This window comes from Rhinatrema bivittatum, chromosome 3 (assembly GCF_901001135.1).
Source record: "Rhinatrema bivittatum chromosome 3, aRhiBiv1.1, whole genome shotgun sequence".
Classification (NCBI taxonomy): domain Eukaryota; kingdom Metazoa; phylum Chordata; class Amphibia; order Gymnophiona; family Rhinatrematidae; genus Rhinatrema; species Rhinatrema bivittatum.
This window is the reverse complement of record NC_042617.1, coordinates 417,916,057-417,938,225: the sequence shown is the minus strand read 5'-3', so window position 1 is coordinate 417,938,225 and position 22,169 is coordinate 417,916,057. Positions and strand designations below refer to the sequence as shown.

Genomic DNA, 22,169 nt, shown 5'->3' with positions numbered 1-22,169 from the left:
GCTGGTACTTCTAGTGGCCCCGGACTGGCCAAGAAGGCCGTGGTACATGGACATGCAAAGATGTCTGGCGGGAAACCCTCTACGCCAGGGGTGGGCAATTCCGGTCCTCGAGGGCCACAAACCAGTCGGGTTTTCAGGATATCCCTAATGAAAATGCATGAAATAGATTTGCATACAGTTCTCTCACATGTATATTCATTAGGGAAATCCTGAAAACCCGACTGGTTTGTGGCCCTCGAGGACTGGAATTGCCCACCCCTGCTCTACGCCTACCTCCACACAGGGATCTACTCCAGCAAGGACCGATCCTCCACGAAGACCCAACGAGATTCTTGCTTATGGTCTGGCCATTGAGAGGTCTTGCCTGAAAAAGAGTGGATACTCAGGACCAGTGATAGACACACTGCTCCGAGCGCGCAAGTTCTCCACCTCCTTAACATATATATGAGCATGGAGAATATTCGAAGCCTGATGCGAGGACGGCGACATCCTTCCACGGACAGTCGAAATCCCCATGATCCTGGAATTTCTGCAGGACGGCATGAACAAAGGGTTGTCTCTCAACTCCATCAAGGTACAACTGGCCGCCCTGGCCAGCTTCAGACCCAGGGTGGATGGCAGCAGCCTAACGGCCCACCCAGATGTCTCCCGCTTCTTGAAAGGGGTCAAGCACATTCGACCACCTCTAAAGTGGCCAATCTGGAATCTCAATCTAGTGTTACACTTCCTAGCGGGAGCCTCGTTCAGACCAACTCGTGGTCTGTCCCTATGGCTCCTGACCTTGAAGACTGTGTTCTTCGTGGCAATCTGCTCAGCCCGTCGAATCTCCGAACTTCAAGCACTATCATGCCGGGAGCCGTTCCTTAGATTCACGCCAGGAGCCATACAGCTGCGCAATGCACCCTCCTTCCTGCCAAAGGTGGTCTATCACTTCCATCTAAACCAAACCATCTCGCTGCCATCTCCAGATGAGCATAAGGACTCGGAAGACTCATGCCTCCTTCGCCACCTGAACGTCGGCAGACTCCTAGTCCGATTCCTGGAAAGATTGGAACCTGTACGAAAGACGGACCATCTGTTCGTTCTTAACAGCAGGAAGAAGCAAGGGGAAGCGGCCTCACGGGCAACCATTGCCTGCCAGATCAAAGAAGTAAACAAGGCGGCCTACGTAGAAGCAGCAAGCCCCCACCTCTACAAGTCAAGGCCCATTCCACAAGGGCCCAGGCAGTGTCCTGGGCAGAAACCAAGATGCTGTCACCTGCAGAGATCTGTCGGGTGGCAACGTGGTCCTCCATCCACACCTTCTCGAGATTCTATCGCCTGGATGTTCAGGCCAAGGAGTTCACAGCATTCGCAAAGGCAGTACTAAATGGGCCATGGGCAGCCTCCCGCCTGGTTTGGGAGTAGCTTTTGTACATCCCATTGGTCCTGAGTCCATCTGCTACACGCTAGGAAATGGAAAAATTACTTACCTGATAATTTCATTTTCCTTAGTGTAGACAGATGGACTCAGCACCCAGCCCATGGCTGCCTCGCAATCAAGAAGCCCTGCGGGAGCCTCCCTTTGAGTGTAACACAAGCACAGGTAAGCCAACCCTTATTTTTAGTTCAGACACCCATATTACCAGGTGACGGTGCTTCTCGGTTGAATGCCCTAGCGGTCTCCAGCTAGAAACCTAGTCATCCAGTCCGAGTAATCAAGTTTCAAGTTAATCAAGTTAACCAAATTAATCAAAATTATCCAAACACACATATATCCATAATTGCTTTTCGAGGAGAAAACTGAGGAACAGAGCCTCGTGCACAGGTATATGTAGTGCTGACATTAGATTGAAATCTGACTCAGTCTCCAACTGCTATCAGGAGCACACTATACCCATTGGTCCAGAGTCCATCTGTCTACACTAAGGAAAATGAAATTATCATTTAAGTAATTTCTCCATTAGTTGAGCTGCTTCCACAGGCCAGGAACAGGAGAATGAGGCCTTTTATGGCCCCAAAAGCCTCACTCCACATTGCTACAAACAGGAGGAGGAGGGACAAAAAGGGGCTGTTTGCTTCCATTAGGAGCATCAAACTGCTTTTATCCATGTTTAGCAGAGGTGTGGATTAGAAGTACTGACTGCAGCCCTCAAGTATGATAAACCCCACTACTGTACTAACAGGTAGATCTTAAAAACATTGCCTGTACAAAAATGGCCCCATAATACATATTTATTTATTTATTTATTTATAATTTTTTTATATACCGCCGCTCATCAAAGATATCATGTCGGTGTACAGTGAACAGGAACTTACGCCGGAGCATTATACATTTAACAGGGTTATATAAGCGTTATACATTTAACAAAGGTAGGTATATAAATATTTGAACATAAAACAAGTAGAATCTTTTAGAAACAGAACTATCATTTAGGTATAAATTAACTGAGCTGAGTTAAACAGAACTGGAAAGTAAAGGGATTCTAGGAAATTAGGTGTGAGGTTAGGGACAGGTTAGGAGGAGATGGAGTTCTAAATTAGAGGTGATAAGAGGGGGGAGAAAGCGCTTCGAATGCAATTAAGAGCAATTATATGGATGGGTATTTACAGTAAGAGCAGAAATAGGGGAAATTAGAGATGGTGTATAGACAGGGGGTGTTGGGTAAATAAGGCAGGGAATATAAAGGAGAGGAAAGACATATATATTTCAAGTATAGGCATGTGTGAATAACCATGTCTTGAGTTTTTGCTTGAATGTTTTGGGAGATGGCTCAAGGCGCAGTTCGGTGGGCATGGTATTCCATAACAAAGGGCCAGCAAAGGAAAGCGCTCGTGCTTTGGTGGAGGCATGGTTATATAGTTTGGGTGAAGGGGTCTGTAATGTGCGAGGTATTGATTTCTGGTAGGTTTAATAGAAGTTTGAAATTGTAGTGAATTATTAAACCATTTCATTTCAGGATTGTGGAGGGCTTTATGGATAAGTGTTAATGTCTTGTAGTGTATGCGAGATTGAATGGGGAGCCAGTGTAACTCCTTCAAAACTGGCGTAATATGTTCCTTTGAGTTTGTGTTAGTAAGGATACGGGCTGCAGTATTTTGCAGGATTTGTAAGGGGCGGATGGCATTTTTAGGTAGGCCTAGGAGGAGTGAATTGCAATAATCTGTTTTGGAAAACAACATGGCTTGTAGAACTGTCCGGAAATCAGATGTGTGAAGCAAGGGTTTCAATTTTTTGAGTGTATATAATTTGAAAAAGCACTCTTTAAGGATTGCACTGATACATTTTTTGAGGGTCATTTGGTCGTCAATAATGACGCCTAGGTCTCGGACTTGGTGAGAGAATTGTATGTGCGTTGATGTTATAGGTGAGGTAGGAGAAGCATGTAATGGGGTAGGAGGAGATATGATCATGAGTTCTGTTTTTGTGGAGTTGAGGGCAAGTTGTAAGGAGGTTAATAGATTATTGATAGAAGCGAGAGTAGTGTCCCAGATTTCAAGGGCTTTGGTTAAGGATTCCATTACTGGAATAAGAATTTGTACATCATCAGCATACAAAAAGTGTGGAAGCTTAAGGTTGGCGAGGAGATGGCAAAGCGGTAGAAGATAGATGTTAAAAAGGGTAGATGAAAGTGAAGAGCCTTGCGGGACTCCTTGCTTCAGGGGGATTTCTTTTGATAGGTGGTTGCCAATTTTGACTTTATAATTACGGTTGGACAGGTAGGAAGCAATTTTAGATCTAATTCTCAGTGGAGCACAGGACTTGGTGAGAGAGGTAACGGTGGTGGGGCCACTTGGCAATAGTGATCATAATATGATCAAATTTGATTTAATGACTGGAAAAGGAACAGTGTGCAAATCCAAGGCTCTCGTGCTAAACTTTCAAAAGGGAAACTTTGATAAAATGAGAAAATTTGTTAGAAAAAAACTGAAAGGAACAGCTACAAAAGTAAAAAATGTCCAAGAGGCGTGGTCATTGTTAAAAAATACCATTCTAGAAGCACAGTCCAGATGTATTCCACACATTAAGAAAGGTGGAAAGAAGGCAAAACGATTACCGGCATGGTTAAAAGGGGAGGTGAAAGAAGCTATTTTAGCCAAAAGATCTTCATTCAAAAATTGGAAGAAGGATCCAACAGAAGAAAATAGGATAAAGCATAAACATTGGCAAGTTAAATGTAAGACATTGATAAGACAGGCTAAGAGAGAATTTGAAAAGAAGTTGGCTGTAGAGGCAAAAACTCACAGTAAAAACTTTTTTAAATATATCCGAAGCAGAAAGCCTGTGAGGGAGTCAGTTGGACCGTTAGATGATCGAGGGGTTAAAGGGGCACTTAGAGAAGATAAGGCCATCGCGGAAAGATTAAATGATTTCTTTGCTTCGGTGTTTACTGAAGAGGATGTTGGGGAGGTACCCGTAATGGAGAAGGTTTTCATGGGTAATGATTCAGATGGACTGAATCAAATCACGGTGAACCTAGAAGATGTGGTAGGCCTGATTGACAAACTGAAGAGTAGTAAATCACCTGGACCGGATGGTATACACCCCAGAGTTCTGAAGGAACTAAAAAATGAAATTTCAGACCTATTAGTAAAATTTGTAACTTATCATTAAAATCATCCATTGTACCTGAAGACTGGAGGATAGCAAATGTAATCCCAATATTTAAAAAGGGCTCCAGGGGCGATCCGGGAAACTACAGACCGGTTAGCCTGACTTCAGTGCCAGGAAAAATAGTGGAAAGTGTTCTAAACATCAAAATCACAGAACATATAGAAAGACATGGTTTAATGGAACAAAGTCAGCATGGCTTTACCCAGGGCAAGTCTTGCCTCACAAATCTGCTTCACTTTTTTGAAGGAGTTAATAAACATGTGGATAAAGGTGAACCGGTAGATATAGTATACTTGGATTTTCAGAAGGCGTTTGACAAAGTTCCTCATGAGAGGCTTCTAGGAAAAGTAAAAAAGTCATGGGATAGGTGGCGATGTCCTTTCGTGGATTGCAAACTGGCTAAAAGACAGGAAACAGAGAGTAGGATTAAATGGGCAATTTTCTCAGTGGAAGGGAGTGGACAGTGGAGTACCTCAGGGTTCTGTGTTGGGACCCTTACTGTTCAATATATTTATAAATGATCTGGAAAGAAATACGACGAGTGAGATAATCAAATTTGCAGATGACACAAAATTGTGCAGAGTAGTTAAATCACAAGCAGATTGTGATAAATTGCAGGAAGACCTTGTGAGACTGGAAAATTGGGCATCCAAATGGCAGATGAAATTTAATGTGGATAAGTGCAAGGTGATGCATATAGGGAAAAATAACCCATGCTATAATTACACGATGTTGGGTTCCATATTAGGTGCTACAACCCAAGAAAGAGATCTAGGTGTCATAGTGGATAACACATTGAAATCGTCGGTTCAGTGTGCTGCGGCAGTCAAAAAAGCAAACAGAATGTTGGGAATTATTAGAAAAGGAATGATGAATAAAACGGAAAATGTCATAATGCCTCTGTATCGCTCCATGGTGAGACCGTACCTTGAATACTGTATACAATTCTGGTCGCCGCATCTCAAAAAAGATATAATTGCGATGGAGAAGGTACAGAGAAGGGCTACCAAAATGATAAGGGGAATGGAACAACTCCCCTATGAGGAAAGACTAAAGAGGTTAGGACTTTTCAGCTTGGAGAAGAGACGACTGAGGGGGGATATGATAGAGGTGTTTAAAATCATGAGAGGTCTAGAACGGGTAGATGTGAATCGGTTATTTACTCTTTCGGATAGTAGAAGGACTAGGGGACACTCCATGAAGTTAGCATGGGGCACATTTTAAAACTAATCGGAGAAAGTTCTTTTTACTCAACGCACAATTAAACTCTGGAATTTGTTGCCAGAGAATGTGGTTCGTGCAGTTAGTATAGCTGTGTTTAAAAAAGGATTGGATAAGTTCTTGGAGGAGAAGTCCATTACCTGCTATTAAGTTCACTTAGAGAATAGCCACTGCCATTAGCAATGGTTACATGGAATAGACTTAGTTTTTGGGTACTTGCCAGGTTCTTATGGCCTGGATTGGCCACTGTTGGAAACAGGATGCTGGGCTTGATGGACCCTTGGTCTGACCCAGTATGGCATTTTCTTATGTTCTTATGTTCTTAAGTAAACCAGTTATGAGCAGTACCAGTTATTCCAATCTCGTGTAGGCGTTGGAGGAAAATTTGGTGGTTAACGGTATCAAAAGCCGCTGAGATATCCAGGATTACTAGAAGATGAAGTTGATTTCTATCTAGGCTTTTGAGAAGGTAATCAGACAGTGATAAAAGAAGAGTTTCAGTACTATGTAATTTGCGAAATCCGTATTGTGAGGGAGAGAGGATTTGGTGTTCTTCTAAATAGTCACTAAGTTGACGGTTGATAGTTTTTTCTAGGATTTTAGCAATAAATGGGAGATTAGAGATAGGGTGGTAATTGGCAAGGTCTAATGGGTCAAGCTTAGGTTTTTTTAAAGTAGGTTTAAGGATAGCAAATTTGAGAGAGTTGGGCACTTGCCCAAATTCGATGGATGCATTGATAATGTTAGAGATAGGGCTGGCTACTGGATCAGGGACAGTGAGGAGGAGTTTTGTGGGGATGGTATCAGAAGGGTGAGAGGAGGGTCTAGCTTTTTTGAGTAGGGATTCAATTTCAGTTGTTGCTGTGTTTTCAAAGATTGTTAGCTGAGGTGCAGAGTCTTTTGTGTGACAGAGGTTATTGAATTGGGGCATGTGGGAATTGTGGGGGAAGCGTGTCATAATTTTGTTAATTTTGTCCTGAAAGAAAGAGGCCGGTTGTTCGCATTTGATTTTGGCTTCTTCTTCTGGGATGATATTTGGAGTGAGGTTAGTAAGTGAAGTGACATATTCGAACAGCACTTTTGGATTGAATTGAAATTGGTGTATTTTACCAGCGTAGTAATTCTTTTTAGCATTGTTGATCATCTCACTATAGTTTTGCAGCGAAGTTTTGTATCGTGCGAGTAGAGTAGGTGTGGGTTCTTTACGCCAATTTTTTTCAGCTTTTCTAAGGGCTTGTTTTAAGTCTTTTAGTGTCGGAGTGTACCAGGGTTTTTTTGTATTTTTCTGAGAGGAGAGTTTTTTTGTAATGAGGGGGCAAATGTTATTAGCAACTGAGAGGGTGTATTCATTCCATGATGTTAAAGCAGTGTCAGCATTTGATAGATCAAGGTTAAACTGGGTGTTGGATAGAGCTGTGGTAAGCTCGTCTCTATTGCATGTTTTACGGTATTGTATAGTGGTAGAGCAGATTGGGAGGGGCGGAGGTCTTTGTAGGGTGTTAGATGTTCTTATGATATAGTGGTCAGACCATGGGATGGGTGTGCATGATAGAGAATCAGTTACGATGTGACGGTTGGTAAAAATGAGGTCGAGTGAGTGACCAGCTTTATGTGTGGGCATGTTTATGATTTGCTTGAATCCTAGTGATTTCATGGCTTCCAGGAAGGAGGAGCAGCTAGGTGTAAGGGGTGTTGTGTTGACATGGAGATTAAAGTCTCCTAGGATAATAGCTGGGGAGTTGATGGAGATATTTTTAGCTATATATTCAATGAGAGAAGAAGGGTTATTGTTAAGAGTTCCAGGGGGAGCATAAATGAGGCAGATTTGTAGAGAGGGGGCTTTGAACAAGCCAATTTCTAATTTAGCTGGGGGGGGGGGATGGGTTGGAGTGTGAGTTTGAGTTGTTTGTTGGTGGCTAAGAGAATGCCTCCACCTTTCTTTTTTAATCGGGGGATGGAGACTATATCGTATATATTGTTGGGGAGCTGGTTAAGGAGAACATTGTCAGTGTCTTTCAACCATGTTTCTGTTATTGCACAGATGTCTGGTGTTTCGTCTGAGAGGATGTCGTTGAGTATAGAGGTTTTTTTGTTTAATGATTGTGCATTGAAGAGGATGAGTGTGAGTGCTGTGAGGCCGATGATTTGTGTGAGTGGTGGGGAGATCATGGTTGTGTGAATGCTTTTGAGGTATGATCGTTGTATGGCATGAGGTGCAGTAGGTCTATGTCTATAATAGCTGAGTGTTGGGATGTTTAGCATTTTGAAGCTGCACAGGAAATAGTGAGTGTGTATTTGTGTGTTTATGTGTTGTGTAAAGTGAGGTTGTATTTTGTGTTGAGTGTAGCAGTCAGTAGATTGCGGTAGATGAGGGCTGACAAAGTGGAGGATAATAGGAAGCAAAGTAGCTTATCTATAATTAAGGGGGAGGGGGGAGGGAAGAAAAGGGGAGTTTGAGTACGTGAAATTAGAGTTAAATAAGGATAAGTAGAAGAGTGCTTAAGAGGGGTGCTTCAAACTCTAGGTGCTTTAGGCCTTAGGTGCTGTTGTATCCAACCAACTCTAGGTAAAGACAGGACAGTAATCTAGGTAAATACAGGTAAGCAAGTAAGATAGGTAAATGAGACAAGTAAGCGGCTTTAGGTACTGTTATTTCTAACAACATCTAGATTAAAACAAGTAAACACTTGCCTCTAAAGGCTGCATCCAAGGTGTTTTGTTTTTTTTTATGATTGTTGCAACAACGTTTGATGGCAGGGCATAGCACAGAGCTTTATATTGGGTCACAAGGGTCACAAAGGGCGCACGAAGGGGCGCTCACTCCGGCGCGCGGCGCCGTTTGGGTGAAGATTTAAAGGCCTCAGTGGCCGCGTTTGGTTGGCTGGCGGTGCGGCTCTGCGATAGGCTGGTCCCCGGAGGGACTGGCTGGAGGCGGAGTTATCGGCGTGCTGCGTCGGGGCTGCCGGCGGTGGATGGATGACCAACATATGTTGGTCATGTGTGAGCCACACAAATTTTAAGTAGCCAGGAAGTATGTGTACATATCAGTGCGAGATATATAGTGTCAGATTCTCTCTAACAGTGTCTTTTCTCTCTCTCTCTCGCCCCCCCCCGGGGCACTTGTGTGAGTACGCACATAAAGGCTTCACGCATGTGCTGTAGGGATATTTTAAGTGATGTGAATGTACTTGCACAATATAAAAGCTATGCAGCCTCTAAGACATTATTGATAAATGGATTAAGAAAGCTATTGCTTTAACTTACATTTCTAAGGGCTTGTTGGTTCCAAAGGATTTTAGGGTCCAGGCCACGAGAGGTCAAGCAGCTTCATGGGTGGAGACCCTGAGGAGATTTGCAGGGTGGCCACGTGGTCATCTTTGCATACCTTCTGAGACCATTTCCATGATATGTACTTTGCCTTCTTCAGGGCTTGGGTCCTGAGTCAGGTTTATCCAGCTTTAGTACTCCCCATATGTCCTGGTCAGGTCAGCAAAGATAATAAGGAAGGGAAAGTTAGGGTCAAAACCTCATAATTTTCTTTCCTTGAGTCCAACCAGAACCAGTTTAGAGTCCCATCCGTGATAGATGGCTACCTGCTGGGTATATATTTCAGGTTCTGTTATGCAGCTTCTTTTAGGATTAATTATTAAGAAGTCTTGTTGATTCTCCTTGTTCTTTGGGGTGAAGATTGGTGATGATTGTTTTGTTAGTTATACAGGAATGCTGCAGCCTTCACATTGCTCTATAAGGGGTAATGTCAGCGAATCAGATTTCTTCTCTGTCTCCATCTGCTGGCAGGGGTGCTAAACCCATATATCCTAGAGTGGTCTGGTTGGACTTTAGGAAAAAAAAAGCTCTGATAGGAAACTTAATTTTCTCCTAACTTGCCTGCACACCTCTTGGCCCTGTCCCAGAAACCCCCTAGACCGCCGCATTTTTGCATGCATAAATCAGTCCATGAGACTGAAAATACACGCATGCTTTAGATTTTTATAAAAAGGCGTGTACACGAGTACAAACTAATTATGGGCATATATGCTAATTTTACATGCATAAATGTTTTGAAAATGTACCTTGTGTCTAAATATTGACTTGTTATGGCTTAAAGTACACATGTATACTTAGTGTTGAAAAGTAGCATAAGATATGTACTCTATAATTTCAATATGCCTATTATGCAAGTACATTTTTAAAATTTAAATGTGCATGCTTAATTTTAAGCCACACTCCTGGAATACTTATGTAAGCAACTTGTGAAAGTATATTCATCCAACAATTTTACCTGCCATTAATGTATATTCTATGTATGTAGATCTTGACTATGCCTTTGAAAATGTACGTCTTTATCTTTTCTCCAGTTCCATTATGTGCTTGACTTAGTTTATAAAAATATTACCATACCATTTCAACATAGGCCAAAATAACACCTACTGGCACTTGAGATTTTTCCTTTTCCACTATCACCAAGAAAAATGCATTTATTGCTAAAAATATGACATGACAAGAATTACAATCCTCAATTCACTCAGTACAAACTGATAAAGATTGTGTCGTCATTGCTGAATTTGAATATCTTCACTAATAGGGATGACAGGAAAACTTTTTTTATTTGTTTTTTTTAATTGTCCGAACTCTGGCAAATTTGAGGAAAACATTTCATGATTAGTTTTTTTAAAAAATCCTGAAAATTTAATGAAAAGTGCTTATTTTTTTTATATGTGACTTTTTTTTTGTTTACTATTCAGTTTCTCATAACTTTTACCTGTTAGATTTTATAATTGATGCCTATTGGGAATAGATTGAATTGTATCTCTTTATTGTTAGGGATGGATTTCCAAACCTAACAGGATGCTGCAGAATACTTGAATTTGAGTTCTCAATCTGATTTTTTTTTTTTTTTTTATGTTTGGCTATCTGTAGTCACTAGTCCTATAATTATATGTATCATTTGTATGAATCATTCATATTTAATAAGGAAAATAAAAGCCTAACAATTTTAATTTTTCTTTCTCTTTTATTCCTCTAGCCAACAAGATCGTTAGTCATGACCAGTATGCCCTCTGAGTAAGTTCCTTTTTTTAAATTCAGATCTATTTATTATTTAAACAATTACAACAAGAAAAATAAAAACACAAGTGTGGAATACAATAAGAAATAATGAAGAGAGGAAAAACAATAAAAGAGAGGAAATTCCTGATGGTGGTAGAATTAGGAACAACAAAATGACTGCACAAACGCTGACAAAACTGGAAGAGAGAGTTTCAAAATATTTATCCAAGGGTTTCCACACTACTGCCTACTTAGAATTTGGTGAACTTTTACAGCAACTGATTGTTCTTATTTATAGTACACACAAATTGAATACCACCAACAGTATTCATTAAGCAAAGCACTATTCTTCCAGAATGGTAAGAGATATTTTAACATAATTGCTAAGAAACAATCCAATAGCTTCCTATATGGGATAGAAAGATACATAGGGAAGGCTGCCACATGGATAATAACTATGCAATATGTAGGCAGACACTGAAAGTTTAATATTTGTAAAATGGTATGCTAAAATTGATAGTTTATAGGGCAAAAAAAAACATATGGGATAGAGTGGCTTTAGGAGAATTACAAGATAAACAATGATGGTTGGGAGCCAAGCCAGCCCTAAATAATTTCCAAGGAGTCCAAACAGCTTTATGCGTAATAAAAAAAAAAAAAAAATTGCGTTATGCTGGAAGGTAATGAAATGCATAATGATGTATTCCAAAAATAAGACCAATCATCATTAATACAATCTACATCAGTGAGCCAAGCCTTATGTAAACCTATTAAAACAGGAAAATGTCATTTTTATCGCTTTATATGATGTGGAAGCTAGATGGCCCAGTGGGCCAAATTCATGTTGCAATCCTAATACCCTAGAGGAGAGTATTTAAAACATATTTAGAGGAAAAATCAGAGCTAATAATATCCCGGAGTTGTATGCAATAATAGAATTGAGACTTAAGCAAGTGGAATTGTCCTTAAATCATCAAATGATAATATTTTAAGATCATTTTATATGGAAGTCAAAAACCAAATGCTATTAGATTGGCATATCTTCCAGTTTAGACACTTACCACCAAGCTTGATATGAGGGAGGATCATAACAGGTAAAGCTGCAAATGGGACTGAGGGGATAAGATATCGCTTCATATTTAGCCATCTGGGATTATCTGTAGCATGCAAAAAATCTGACATCCAATGATATCGTTGCTGAAGTATATAAGCCTGATGGCAGCTATAAAAATCGGGAAAATTAACACACACACACACACACCACCACCAACACACACACACACACCCCTGGCAACTTTTATTTGGGAAAGCACACTTTTTGGAGGCTTCTGCTGCCATAGGAAACGAGGTAACATACAATCTACCTGCTTATAGAAGTCCCTGCAAAAGAAAATAGGGATCATAGAAGAAAAATGTATTCTAGGAGAAAAACCATTTTAATCATATCTAACAGTCACCACCATGTAAGATGGAGAAGGATTCATGAAGCTGTTGTAAAAGGGATGTTTCACAATGATTGTTGGTTTGCGAGATAGTATGAAAAAAATGTATATCTAGATATTTAAGACTATCATTTCTTTGAAAGGGTAATTTGTCAAATCCACATGTCTCAGAAGATTCAGTGGTATTAATTCAGTCTTTTGCCAGTGTTACGAATGCACCCTGCGGGCCCTGAGGAGGGACGCGGAGGCGCAATAGTCTGCTTCTGGGAGAGAGTGAGCCCTTGGCCCACAGGTCGACTCAGGGAGGAGCCACAAGACAAGTGAGCGAGTGCAGGCATGGGCGGAGCAAGTACACTGGAGCTGGGACGAACAGGGTCAGCCCCCCACTGAGCTACACACCCCAGTGATGTCAGACTGAGGCAGAGGGCTGGGAACGAAGAGACCAAGAACTGGAACAGGAGACTCCGGATCCTAGAAACAAGAGAAGAGTCAGAGTACATAGAAAAGGTGAGGACACTTGGAGACTTGGCTGAGATGAGACTCTTAGAGACTTGGACGGTACTGTCCCTCAGGATGCCCTACACAGCCCAACGTGGACTGGTCATGGACCACCCTGTCCCACTGCGTGTCCTACACAACCTTGGAAGGCTGGTTACGGACCACATGGAGAACAGAACATGCACAGTAGTGAGAAGAGATCTGGACAGCGCTTGGGAGAAGCCCAGCTGGAAGGAGACTCCAGTCACCCAAAGATGGACACCGGATGAGACGGATTTACTCCCATGAAGGACGGCTGGAGACGGAGTCCGGTAGAAGGCAAGGCTGCTTGTGGATTCTTCAGGATAGAGATAAGGAATGAAGGAGGATGGAACAAAAGGGAATGGTACCGCCGAATACAAGGGCAACTGGATGAGTGGACATCTAGACATCTGCACGAGAGGTCAGGAGGACAACAGGACGAGTGGACAAACGGACATCTGGACCGGCAGACAAGCGGATGTTGGATGAGAGGACATCTGGACATCTAGACACAGACGAGGAACTCCAGGACGGGAAGCCGAGGATTGGAACATACCTCGCAGGAGATCCAACAAGGGGCAAGACCCAGGACATCGGACGGAGACATCAGGAACACGAAGAACATGGAACGAGAAGTCATCTGGCCAGGAGGAGCAAGATGGACCACGATGGAGCACCACGGAGCTGGTGAAGTCCATGGAGCAGATGTAACTCCATTTGAAGGCCCTGAGGAACTGAAGCAGGGCCTTTAAATAGGGCAGGACCAGGAAGAGCCCTGAAGACGTCATCTGGTGGGGCCGAGCAATACTTCCTGTCTCTGGCCCTTTAAAGCAGGAAGAGAGGCACGCGCCCATGCCTAGAAGGAGCCCCAGAGGAAGGTGGGTGGAGTTAAGGCCTGCAGCAGCATCCTGCTGCGTGGAGGAGAGGAAGCAGGCCGGAGGCGGCTTCTGCCGCGAAGAGCCACGCTGGGGGCAACTTCCTGCCCTGAAGAAGAAGGAAGACGGCGGCGGGTCTGTGCCGCTGAAGAGGAGCTCTGATGGCAGCACTCAGGCCGCGGAGGAGTTGGCGGCGTGGCTCCAGCCGCGCAAGAGGAAGCAGCAGCAGTAGCAAGGCTGCAAAGATGGAGAGGCGCAGCTCGGCAGCGGTCTGGGCTGCGATGAAGACGGCAGCGTTGGGCCAGCACAGGAGAGAAGGTGATAGCCTTGTCCGCAGGATGGGGTCCACGGGCAGGATCGTAACAGCCAGTTTACTCGGTAACCTGAAAATGCTGAATAAGCTGTTATGAGGGAAAATAGATTAGGGAGAGAATAATCTATATCCTTGACATACAATTATGAAATGTAATTTATCTATTGTACTCAGCTTAGCTCAAAGTAATCTGTTATAGGCAGTTAACAAATGTTTTTAAATAAATAAAGCAACAGGACATCATCAGCATTAGCAGAAAGCTTATATATGTCAGCGCCTACTATTATTTCCAAAATTTCAGGATGTTTGATAGCCAGCAAAAGGGATTCCATGCCAAATTGAAAAGAAAAGGGGATAGGGGCATCCCTGTCTAATCCTTCTATGTTGTTCAAATCTAGAAGAAATTCTGTTAATATATAAACTCGCTAGTGATTTATGATAAGCTGTATCCCTGCCATAAAGTTGGCACCAAAACCAAACTATTGTAAAGTAGCAAAAATGTAGTCCTATTCAACCCTGTAAAATGCCTTTTCGGCATCAAGAGAGAGGGTAATCAATGGAGAAGGAACAGATTTGGCCAGATTGAGCAAGTACAGAAATTAAAGGAGAATTGTTAAAGATGAACTGATCTTTAATGAAGCCAGATTGATCTTTATGAATTAAATCACCTGTAGTATCGACTAGTCGAAGAGCTAGGGTTTTAGCAAAGATCTTAGTCTTTATTAAGTAGTGAAATAGGTTTGTAATTTGAAACCAATTTGGGATCCCTTCTTGGTTTAGGTAAAACCACAAAACTGGCATCAGAAAAAAAAAGGATCCATAGCAGGGGACAATAACAGATTAGAGAAGTAAGTATATAATCTCGGAAGAATTGTTTTGCTGAAGGCTTTATAGAATACAACAGAAAATCCATCAGGCCCTGGTGCTTTCTCACCATGTAGCGCTGAGAGAACATTAGAGAACTCATCCACAATATGTGGACTGTCCAACTTTATTTGTTGTGCTGAAGAAAGAGAGAGATGTTTTACCTATGAGAGAAATAGGTTAACAGTAGAAGAAGAATCTTGAGTTTCAGACATACACAAGGTACGGTAAAAAGTCCAAAATGGCTCTAAGATTTCAGAATCAGTAATAGCCAAGTGAGCATCATCAGTGTGGCTTGCATGCATGTTTAACTATTTTCTTTTTAAGGTTTTTAGCTAAAAGATGACCACATTTATTATCCTTAGAACAGTACAGAGCCTTTTGAATAAACAGTCTTCCCAGCCTGGGCACTTAAAAGCTTGCTATAAGTGTTCCTAGCTTTCTGAAGCAAAAATAAGAAGATATTATCAGAAGTGGAAATATGAATTTTCTGTAGGCATTAAACCTCTGTTAGGAGCGAATTGATCCGGCTTCAGAGTTTTTTTGCGAGAAGCAGAACTATAGCTGATTATTTCACTGTGGATTGTTGCTTTGAAAGCAGCCCATACCATGGGAAAAGAAACAGATTTAACATCATGTTTGAAGAAGTCATCTATTTTCTCTTGAATATAGAGGAGAAAGGTAGGGTTCCCCCAAAAGGCTCACATTAAACCACCAAATATGATCTACCATAGATGTTGAAGTAGTGATATGAAGAGTCACTGCTGCAAGATCTGAAATTAAAATGGGATGGATAGTGACAGAGAGAACATCAGACATTTCTCTAAATATTAGAAAATATTCGGTTCTAGAGTAGGAAGAATGGGGAAAGGAACAGTAAGTATAATCCTTATCTGTGGGATGCATTATTTGCCAAGGATCAGAGATCCCACAAGAAGTCATGAGGCTGGAAATGACCTTTTGCAACTTAAGTATGTTATTTTTTATTTAGATTTTTTATCCAATAATGGATCCAAGGGTTGATTAAAATCGCCCTCAATAATAATTTTAGTAGGCTCATTATCTATGATATGAGAGGTAAGTTGTTTAAAAAATAATTACAGGGTCATCAGTGTTAGGAGCATATAAGCTTTAAAAAAAAAAAAGTTAACTTTTTGCTTCCGATAACAACGAAATCGGAAACCATCTTCCCTCTTTGTCCATGACATAATTCAGAATGTGGACTCCTAGTCATTTATGAAACAAAATTGCTACACCATGCATCTTTATAATCGCTGGAGAAGAAAGCACCTCTTCCACCAAATCTTATTTAAGCTTGAATGACTCTAAAGAGGAAAGATGTGTTTTTGACAGATAACTACATCAGATTTCAAGGATTTTAAGTAGGATAGCACTTTTTTATGTTTAATGAGGTGCGAAAGAACATTAATATTCAAGGAAACTACAAGAATGTCAGAGAGATTATCCATAGAATTGTACTGGAAAAGATATAATATTCCATATCTGAAACAGCAGCATAAGAAAGTAAGTGGGAATACAAAACATGATTATAAGCGATGAAACAAATCCAACCCTCAAAAATCAAATAGAAAAAATATAACACTGATTTCCTTTGTTATTATGATTGATAATGATACATTACCTGTCATTCATTGATGTATGTAATGATTTGAAAAGTTTAATAAAGTGTAAATTTAAAAAAAAATATATATATATATGTATAACACAGTCTTCTTGAGAAAGATGAAAGAAACAAAGCCCATAACAATGGGAACAGGCAAAGGCCAAACATGGGCCTCATGGCAGGAAGCATAGCCAACCAAGAACTAGCTCAAATATGATGATAAACATCACCCAAACAATACATGAAAGCATTGAACAGGATGTTGGCATCTGAAAAGTCATCATATAGCAGTGTTCCAAAGGAAAAGGTATTAGCTGTTAGTCTCCACAGAATCGAAAAACATACTGAAGGGAGAAATATGGGAATGTAGGTCTAAAATTGGGATCAAGTAATCATCTCATATAAGGATTCCAAAGTAGAAAGGAAGGTGCTTAATTCATCCGGAGATTCAAAGGATTGCATTTTGTTATGGCATGTAACTCACATTCTAGTAGGATACACGAGACCATATCATGTGCCTAGTGATTGCAGTCTCGATCTGAGGGCAAGAAAGGCCTTCCGTTTCTCCACCGTGGTTTTGGAAAGGTCAGATAAAAACCAGGGAATGGCCTTTTAGGTTACATCGCCTGCTGGTACCAAAGTTACTTTAAGATGATCGGTCTGAGATATCTGGAATTCTTCAGAGGCCTAGAGGGGATCCAGTGAGCCTTCTTAATTTCGAAGGGAAGTTCGAACTGAATGTTAAGGCAAGTAGAAATCATTCTGGTAAGAAAAGCAATATTATTTGAACCTTCCATTCCTTCTGGAACACCTAGAATTCATATATAGTTTTGGAGGTTTCTATTTGCAGTGTCCCCTAGATCGTGTTGTAGTTGAACAACCTTGCGCAATGCAAGCTGGAGGGGCTCTATTATAACAGTCATTGACACCGTTTTTTATTCTATGGCTTCCAGACGTTCCTGAAATGCTGATACTCATTGTGAAAGAGATGTATCCTCTGTTCAAATTGCCAAAGTGGTGTCCATGTTTGTTTGAAGCATTTCTTTGAGCAATTTAAGTTCTTATAGGACCAGACCGCAGATGCCATGGATTTATTTTATTTATTTATTTATTTATCGTATTTTTGGGTATGGAACAAACCTTTACATCTGTTTACAATCTCATAATAAAACACAATATCAACATCAAAAATAAAAATAAATACATACATCATTAGTAAAAAAAATCTAAAACTTCTTACAATTAAAATACCTAACCTAAAAATCACTCAAACATAAATCCTATTTTTTCATTTGTGTCTTGCAACAACCTGTGTCCTGCATCGCTCATTTGTTACTCTCATTGAAAGCCTGTTTAAACAGCCAAGTTTTAAGTAGTTTTTTAAATTCTGGCTGTCTTGTTTCTAGCCTTAATTCAACAGGTAGAGTGTTCCAAATCTTGGAAGCTGCAAGGGATAGTGCCCTTTCTCTAACTGATGTTAGTCTAGCTGATGATAATGATGGAATTGCCAATAGTCCTTTGTTTGATCTTAAATTGCGCTGTGGTGTATGTAGTCTTATTGATGCATTTTTAACCATTCTATGTGTTCCACGTGTATTGCCTTGTGTAAAATTGTTAATGTTTTATATCGTATTCTTTGTTCGATTGGGTTGTGACATCTTCTCTGGAGTTGGGGGATCTTGCTTGGATATTTAGAGCCTGCAGCAACTGCAAAGGCAGCTTCAGTCTTTCCGGATTTGAATCCTGATATCCTCACTTTGTAGTGCAGTGAAAAATATAAAGAGAAGATAAATATAAAGAGATATTGGATTATACAGCAGATCTTGGAGAGTGTAGAAATCAAGTAGCCATCTTGTAGCTGTGCAAGAGCATACCCCTCTCTCTGAGTAAGTTCTAAATATTTGATGTATTTCTATTTAGTGCAATATTTTAGAAGACTGCTGGTAAGCTATCATTTTTAATCCCTTTATTGCAATGGTGATTCTTAGGTCCACACAGGTGACATCTGACTTTTTTGAAAAGTATTGTGGTTTCTGTGTTAGTCTACTTGAATATGTAAAAATAAGGGCAAAGATACAAGTTGTAGGTGATAGTTTTATTGGACTACTTTAATAAATCTGTGACTAGTTGTTAAACCTTGATGAAGCGAGCATAGCTCTTTAAAAGTATCCTATAGATGTATTTAGTCCATTTCTGTTACGCTCTCCTCCTCCTCCAGAGGGGAGGAGTTAGCTATCTGTAGTGCTTAGCCCGCCAAGAGGGCGAAGTTAGTAATCTGATAGCGAACTGCTGTTAGATGCTCCTGTAAGGAAAGGAGGTAGCAATCTGGTATGGATCAACTCCCCAGGGAAGAGGAGTTGGTAGACTGTTAAATGATACTCTTCTGAGGAGAGGAGCTAACAATAGGTATATTGTACTTCGCTACTGAGATAGCAATCTATCATGCCTCCACTACAGAGTAGCAATCTGTTATATATAGGCTGCTGGCAAGTCCCATAGAAAGAGAAGGTAGCTAATCTATATAATACTTCCATAGGTGGTGGTAGTGGTTGGCTCCCACAGAGTGATGATAGTGTAAGGAATGACCACTTAGAGGACATGGTGAATCCCTGGGCCGATGGCAGATGACAGCGCCCCTAGGAGGAGATCCTGAGAGGAACCACCGGCTAGGCTAGAATATGAAATAAACACAATAGTTCTTTATTAGGCTGGAAGCTGGACCACCAGTGGTGGCAGTAGTGAGTCGATATGTCCGGCAGGGCTGAAGTCCTTCTGATACTGGAATATAATCTCTGGGTTGCTGAGCCATAGAGAGAGACTAGAAGTAGTGAGTAGACAGGGTATACTGGATACAAGATGGTACACTCACAATAGTAGATGTCTGCAACAGTCTCTATGCCACAGAGAGTCTTCAGTACATTCAGGAACAGGAGCCGTAGGCGAGCACTGGTTCCTACAAACAGTCTGTAATAAGAACTCACAATAGCTGTATATGAAATGGCTTCTAGAGTAGAAGAGAATCTGTAAAGGATTCTAGGAACATGGGCCCTCATGGAGCGAGTACCGGTTCCTATCTGCAATCTTGCCAATATAACTCTTGATCTCTCTATCTGCGATAACGTCTTGGACGGAAAGGAGTCTTCAGAGCTATAGGAATGTAGGCCCTCGTGGAGTGAGTACTGATTCCTATCTACAATAGGGCTCACTGTGTTCACGTCTGTGATCACTTCCAGGCAATGAAGAGTCTTCTGAGTATTCTGGCAATCTGAAATCAAGAAGAGAGAGCGGAGCCCCTGTGGAGCGGGTACTCCTGGTAAGTTTGAAAAGGCCGAGCAATGGAGAAGGATTCCCCTCGCTGACTCGGATTGATATTGCAAGTATTGTGGACTGTCGAAGCAAGTCCTGTTGGAGTTCCTTGCTAACTCGCTAGAGGTTAGCAAACAAAGACCTTTTAAAGTGAAAATGAATGACGTCACTAGGGGGGGACGCCCCCGAGGTTCGCGCCCTTGCTGGTACAATGTTTGGAGCACGCACGCGCCCTTACGTCATCGGGAACATGGCGGATCCGTAGCGTCCGGCCAGCCCTGGGATACCGGGACCAAGAGGCAGGTAGAAGCCACGGCTGCAACTGTCCATCAGAGCCGAAGGAAGTCATTCCCAAGGTAGAGAGGGTGGAGTGAGGGGCGAGAAGAGGCACAAACGCAACAATTTTATAAGGTATTACTTACAATTTGTTTGACACTTATTTCTACACGTATTTTACAAAATAATTTTGAAATCGCAATAACTTATTGCATGGTTTACCTAGGTAAACATGAACATTTTTTCAGCACAAAGGTTTTCCATCTCTACAAAGCTCTCAGTAGGTACCATGCAATGTTTATCCAAAATCTCTCTCTAGGTGATGACAAACATTTTGTTTCAATAATGTTTTAATTCAAGGAAATGTATACGTAACCTAACATTGCACATGAAAAAAGTCAACCATCCTTCCATTGCCTTTAGTAGCATAGATTCCTTGTAAAATCACCCCTAGCCAGGCTACAGCAACTTTTGACTGAATTCCCTTCCTTCACCCAAGCCATAGATACACCACTCCTGGACAACAAAATGGGATACTTTAAAATATTTGAGGATTATGAACCAATGCCAATTGTTTAATCTGTAGCCACGATCCTATGTAATAAATTCATCAAAGGTGGAGCTTAGCAGCTTGCTAACTAAAGATGCCCTCATCCTTTACTGGGATGGAACAGCCCCAAGATAACGTGGAAAAATTTATAGCAGTTAGTCTAAGACCTTCATATAAATGAATATGGTATAACTGACCGTGTCTGATTCTGAAACAAGGTAAATAGATTATGATTGATATACAGATGAGTTTTGTAGATGGTCAGGAGAATTCTCCTGGAATGAATAGGTTTTGGTTTGGGACACATCTACCTGCAGGGAAATTTGCATTCAATGTATTACAAAAATACACAAAATATATAAATTTTATATATCTAATATATAACCTGAATGAAGGAATAACCTAGTGGTTAGAGCAGCTGACTGAGAGCCAAGGACGTGACCTTGGTCAAGTCACTTCACCCTTCATTGTCTCAGATACAAACTTAAACCTAGAGCCATTAAGTCACTATGGTTTGTTTTTTTTGTGGGAGGGCTCCCACTGTTGCAAGAGGGGGTTTGCCGCAATAGTGGGCTTCTCTCCCAAAAAAAAAAGCAAAACACCATGTGGCAAAATAATGCGGCTACTGGCCTTTTAGACATGATGGCAGCCCCAACCTCAAGGAACCGACGAGAGAGGGAGCAATTTTAGATCTAATTCTCAGTGGAGTGCAGGATTTGGTGAGAGGTAATGGTAGTGAGTCCACTTAGCAATAATGATCATAAAATGATCAACTTTGAATTAATGAATGGAAGTGGGACAGCAAGTAAATCTACGGCTCTAGCACTAACCTTTCAAAAGAGAAACTTTGATAAAATGAGAAAAATAGTTGGAAAAAAAACTGAAAGGTGCAGCTACAAAGGTTAAGATTGTGCAACAGACATTGACATTGTTTAAAAAAAAAAAAAAAAAAAGCCATTTTAGAAGTGCAGTCCAGATGTATTCCATGCATTAAGAAAGGTGGATGGAAGGTCAAACAATTGCCAGCATGGCTAAAAAGAGAGATGAAAGAGGCTATTTTAGCCAAAGATATTCATTAAAAAAATTGGAAGATGGATCCATCAGAAGAAAATAGGATAAAGCCATAAGCATTGGCAAATAAAATGTAATACATTGATAAGACAGGCTAAGAGAGAATTTGAATATGTTAGCCATAGAGGCAAAAACTTTTAAAAATATATCAGAAGCAGAAAGCCTGCAAGGGAGTTGGGTGGACTGTTAGATGATCGAGGGGTTAAAGGGACACTTAGGGAAGTTAAGGCCATCGTGGAAGGACTAAACAAGTTCTTTGCTTCGGTGTTTCTGAAGAGGCGAGATAGCTGTTTCGGGGACTGTTTTCAAGGGTGAAGATTCAAATGAACTGAACCAAATCACAGTGAACCTGGAAGATGTGGTAGGCCAGATTGACAAACTGAAGAGTAGTAAATCACCTGAACAGGATTGTATACACCCCAGCATTCTGAAAGAACCCAAATATGAAAGTTCAGACCTATTAAC

The 22,169-nt window shown here is 41.1% G+C and overlaps 1 protein-coding gene across 12 annotated transcripts in view; it reads left to right on the top strand.

Moving 5' to 3' along the window:
• Positions 1-22,169, top strand: part of MCPH1 (microcephalin 1) — a 714,835-nt gene that overhangs the window by 234,911 nt on the left and 457,755 nt on the right. For all 12 annotated transcript variants that reach the window (XR_003855670.1, XR_003855672.1, XR_003855671.1 and 9 more), the window contains one exon: positions 10,842-10,879. Coding sequence is in view for 9 of the 12 variants with exons in the window: in XM_029595742.1 (XP_029451602.1) it covers positions 10,842-10,879 (38 nt within the window). In the remaining 3 variants the exon portion in view is untranslated. The remainder of the gene's footprint in view (positions 1-10,841; positions 10,880-22,169) is intronic.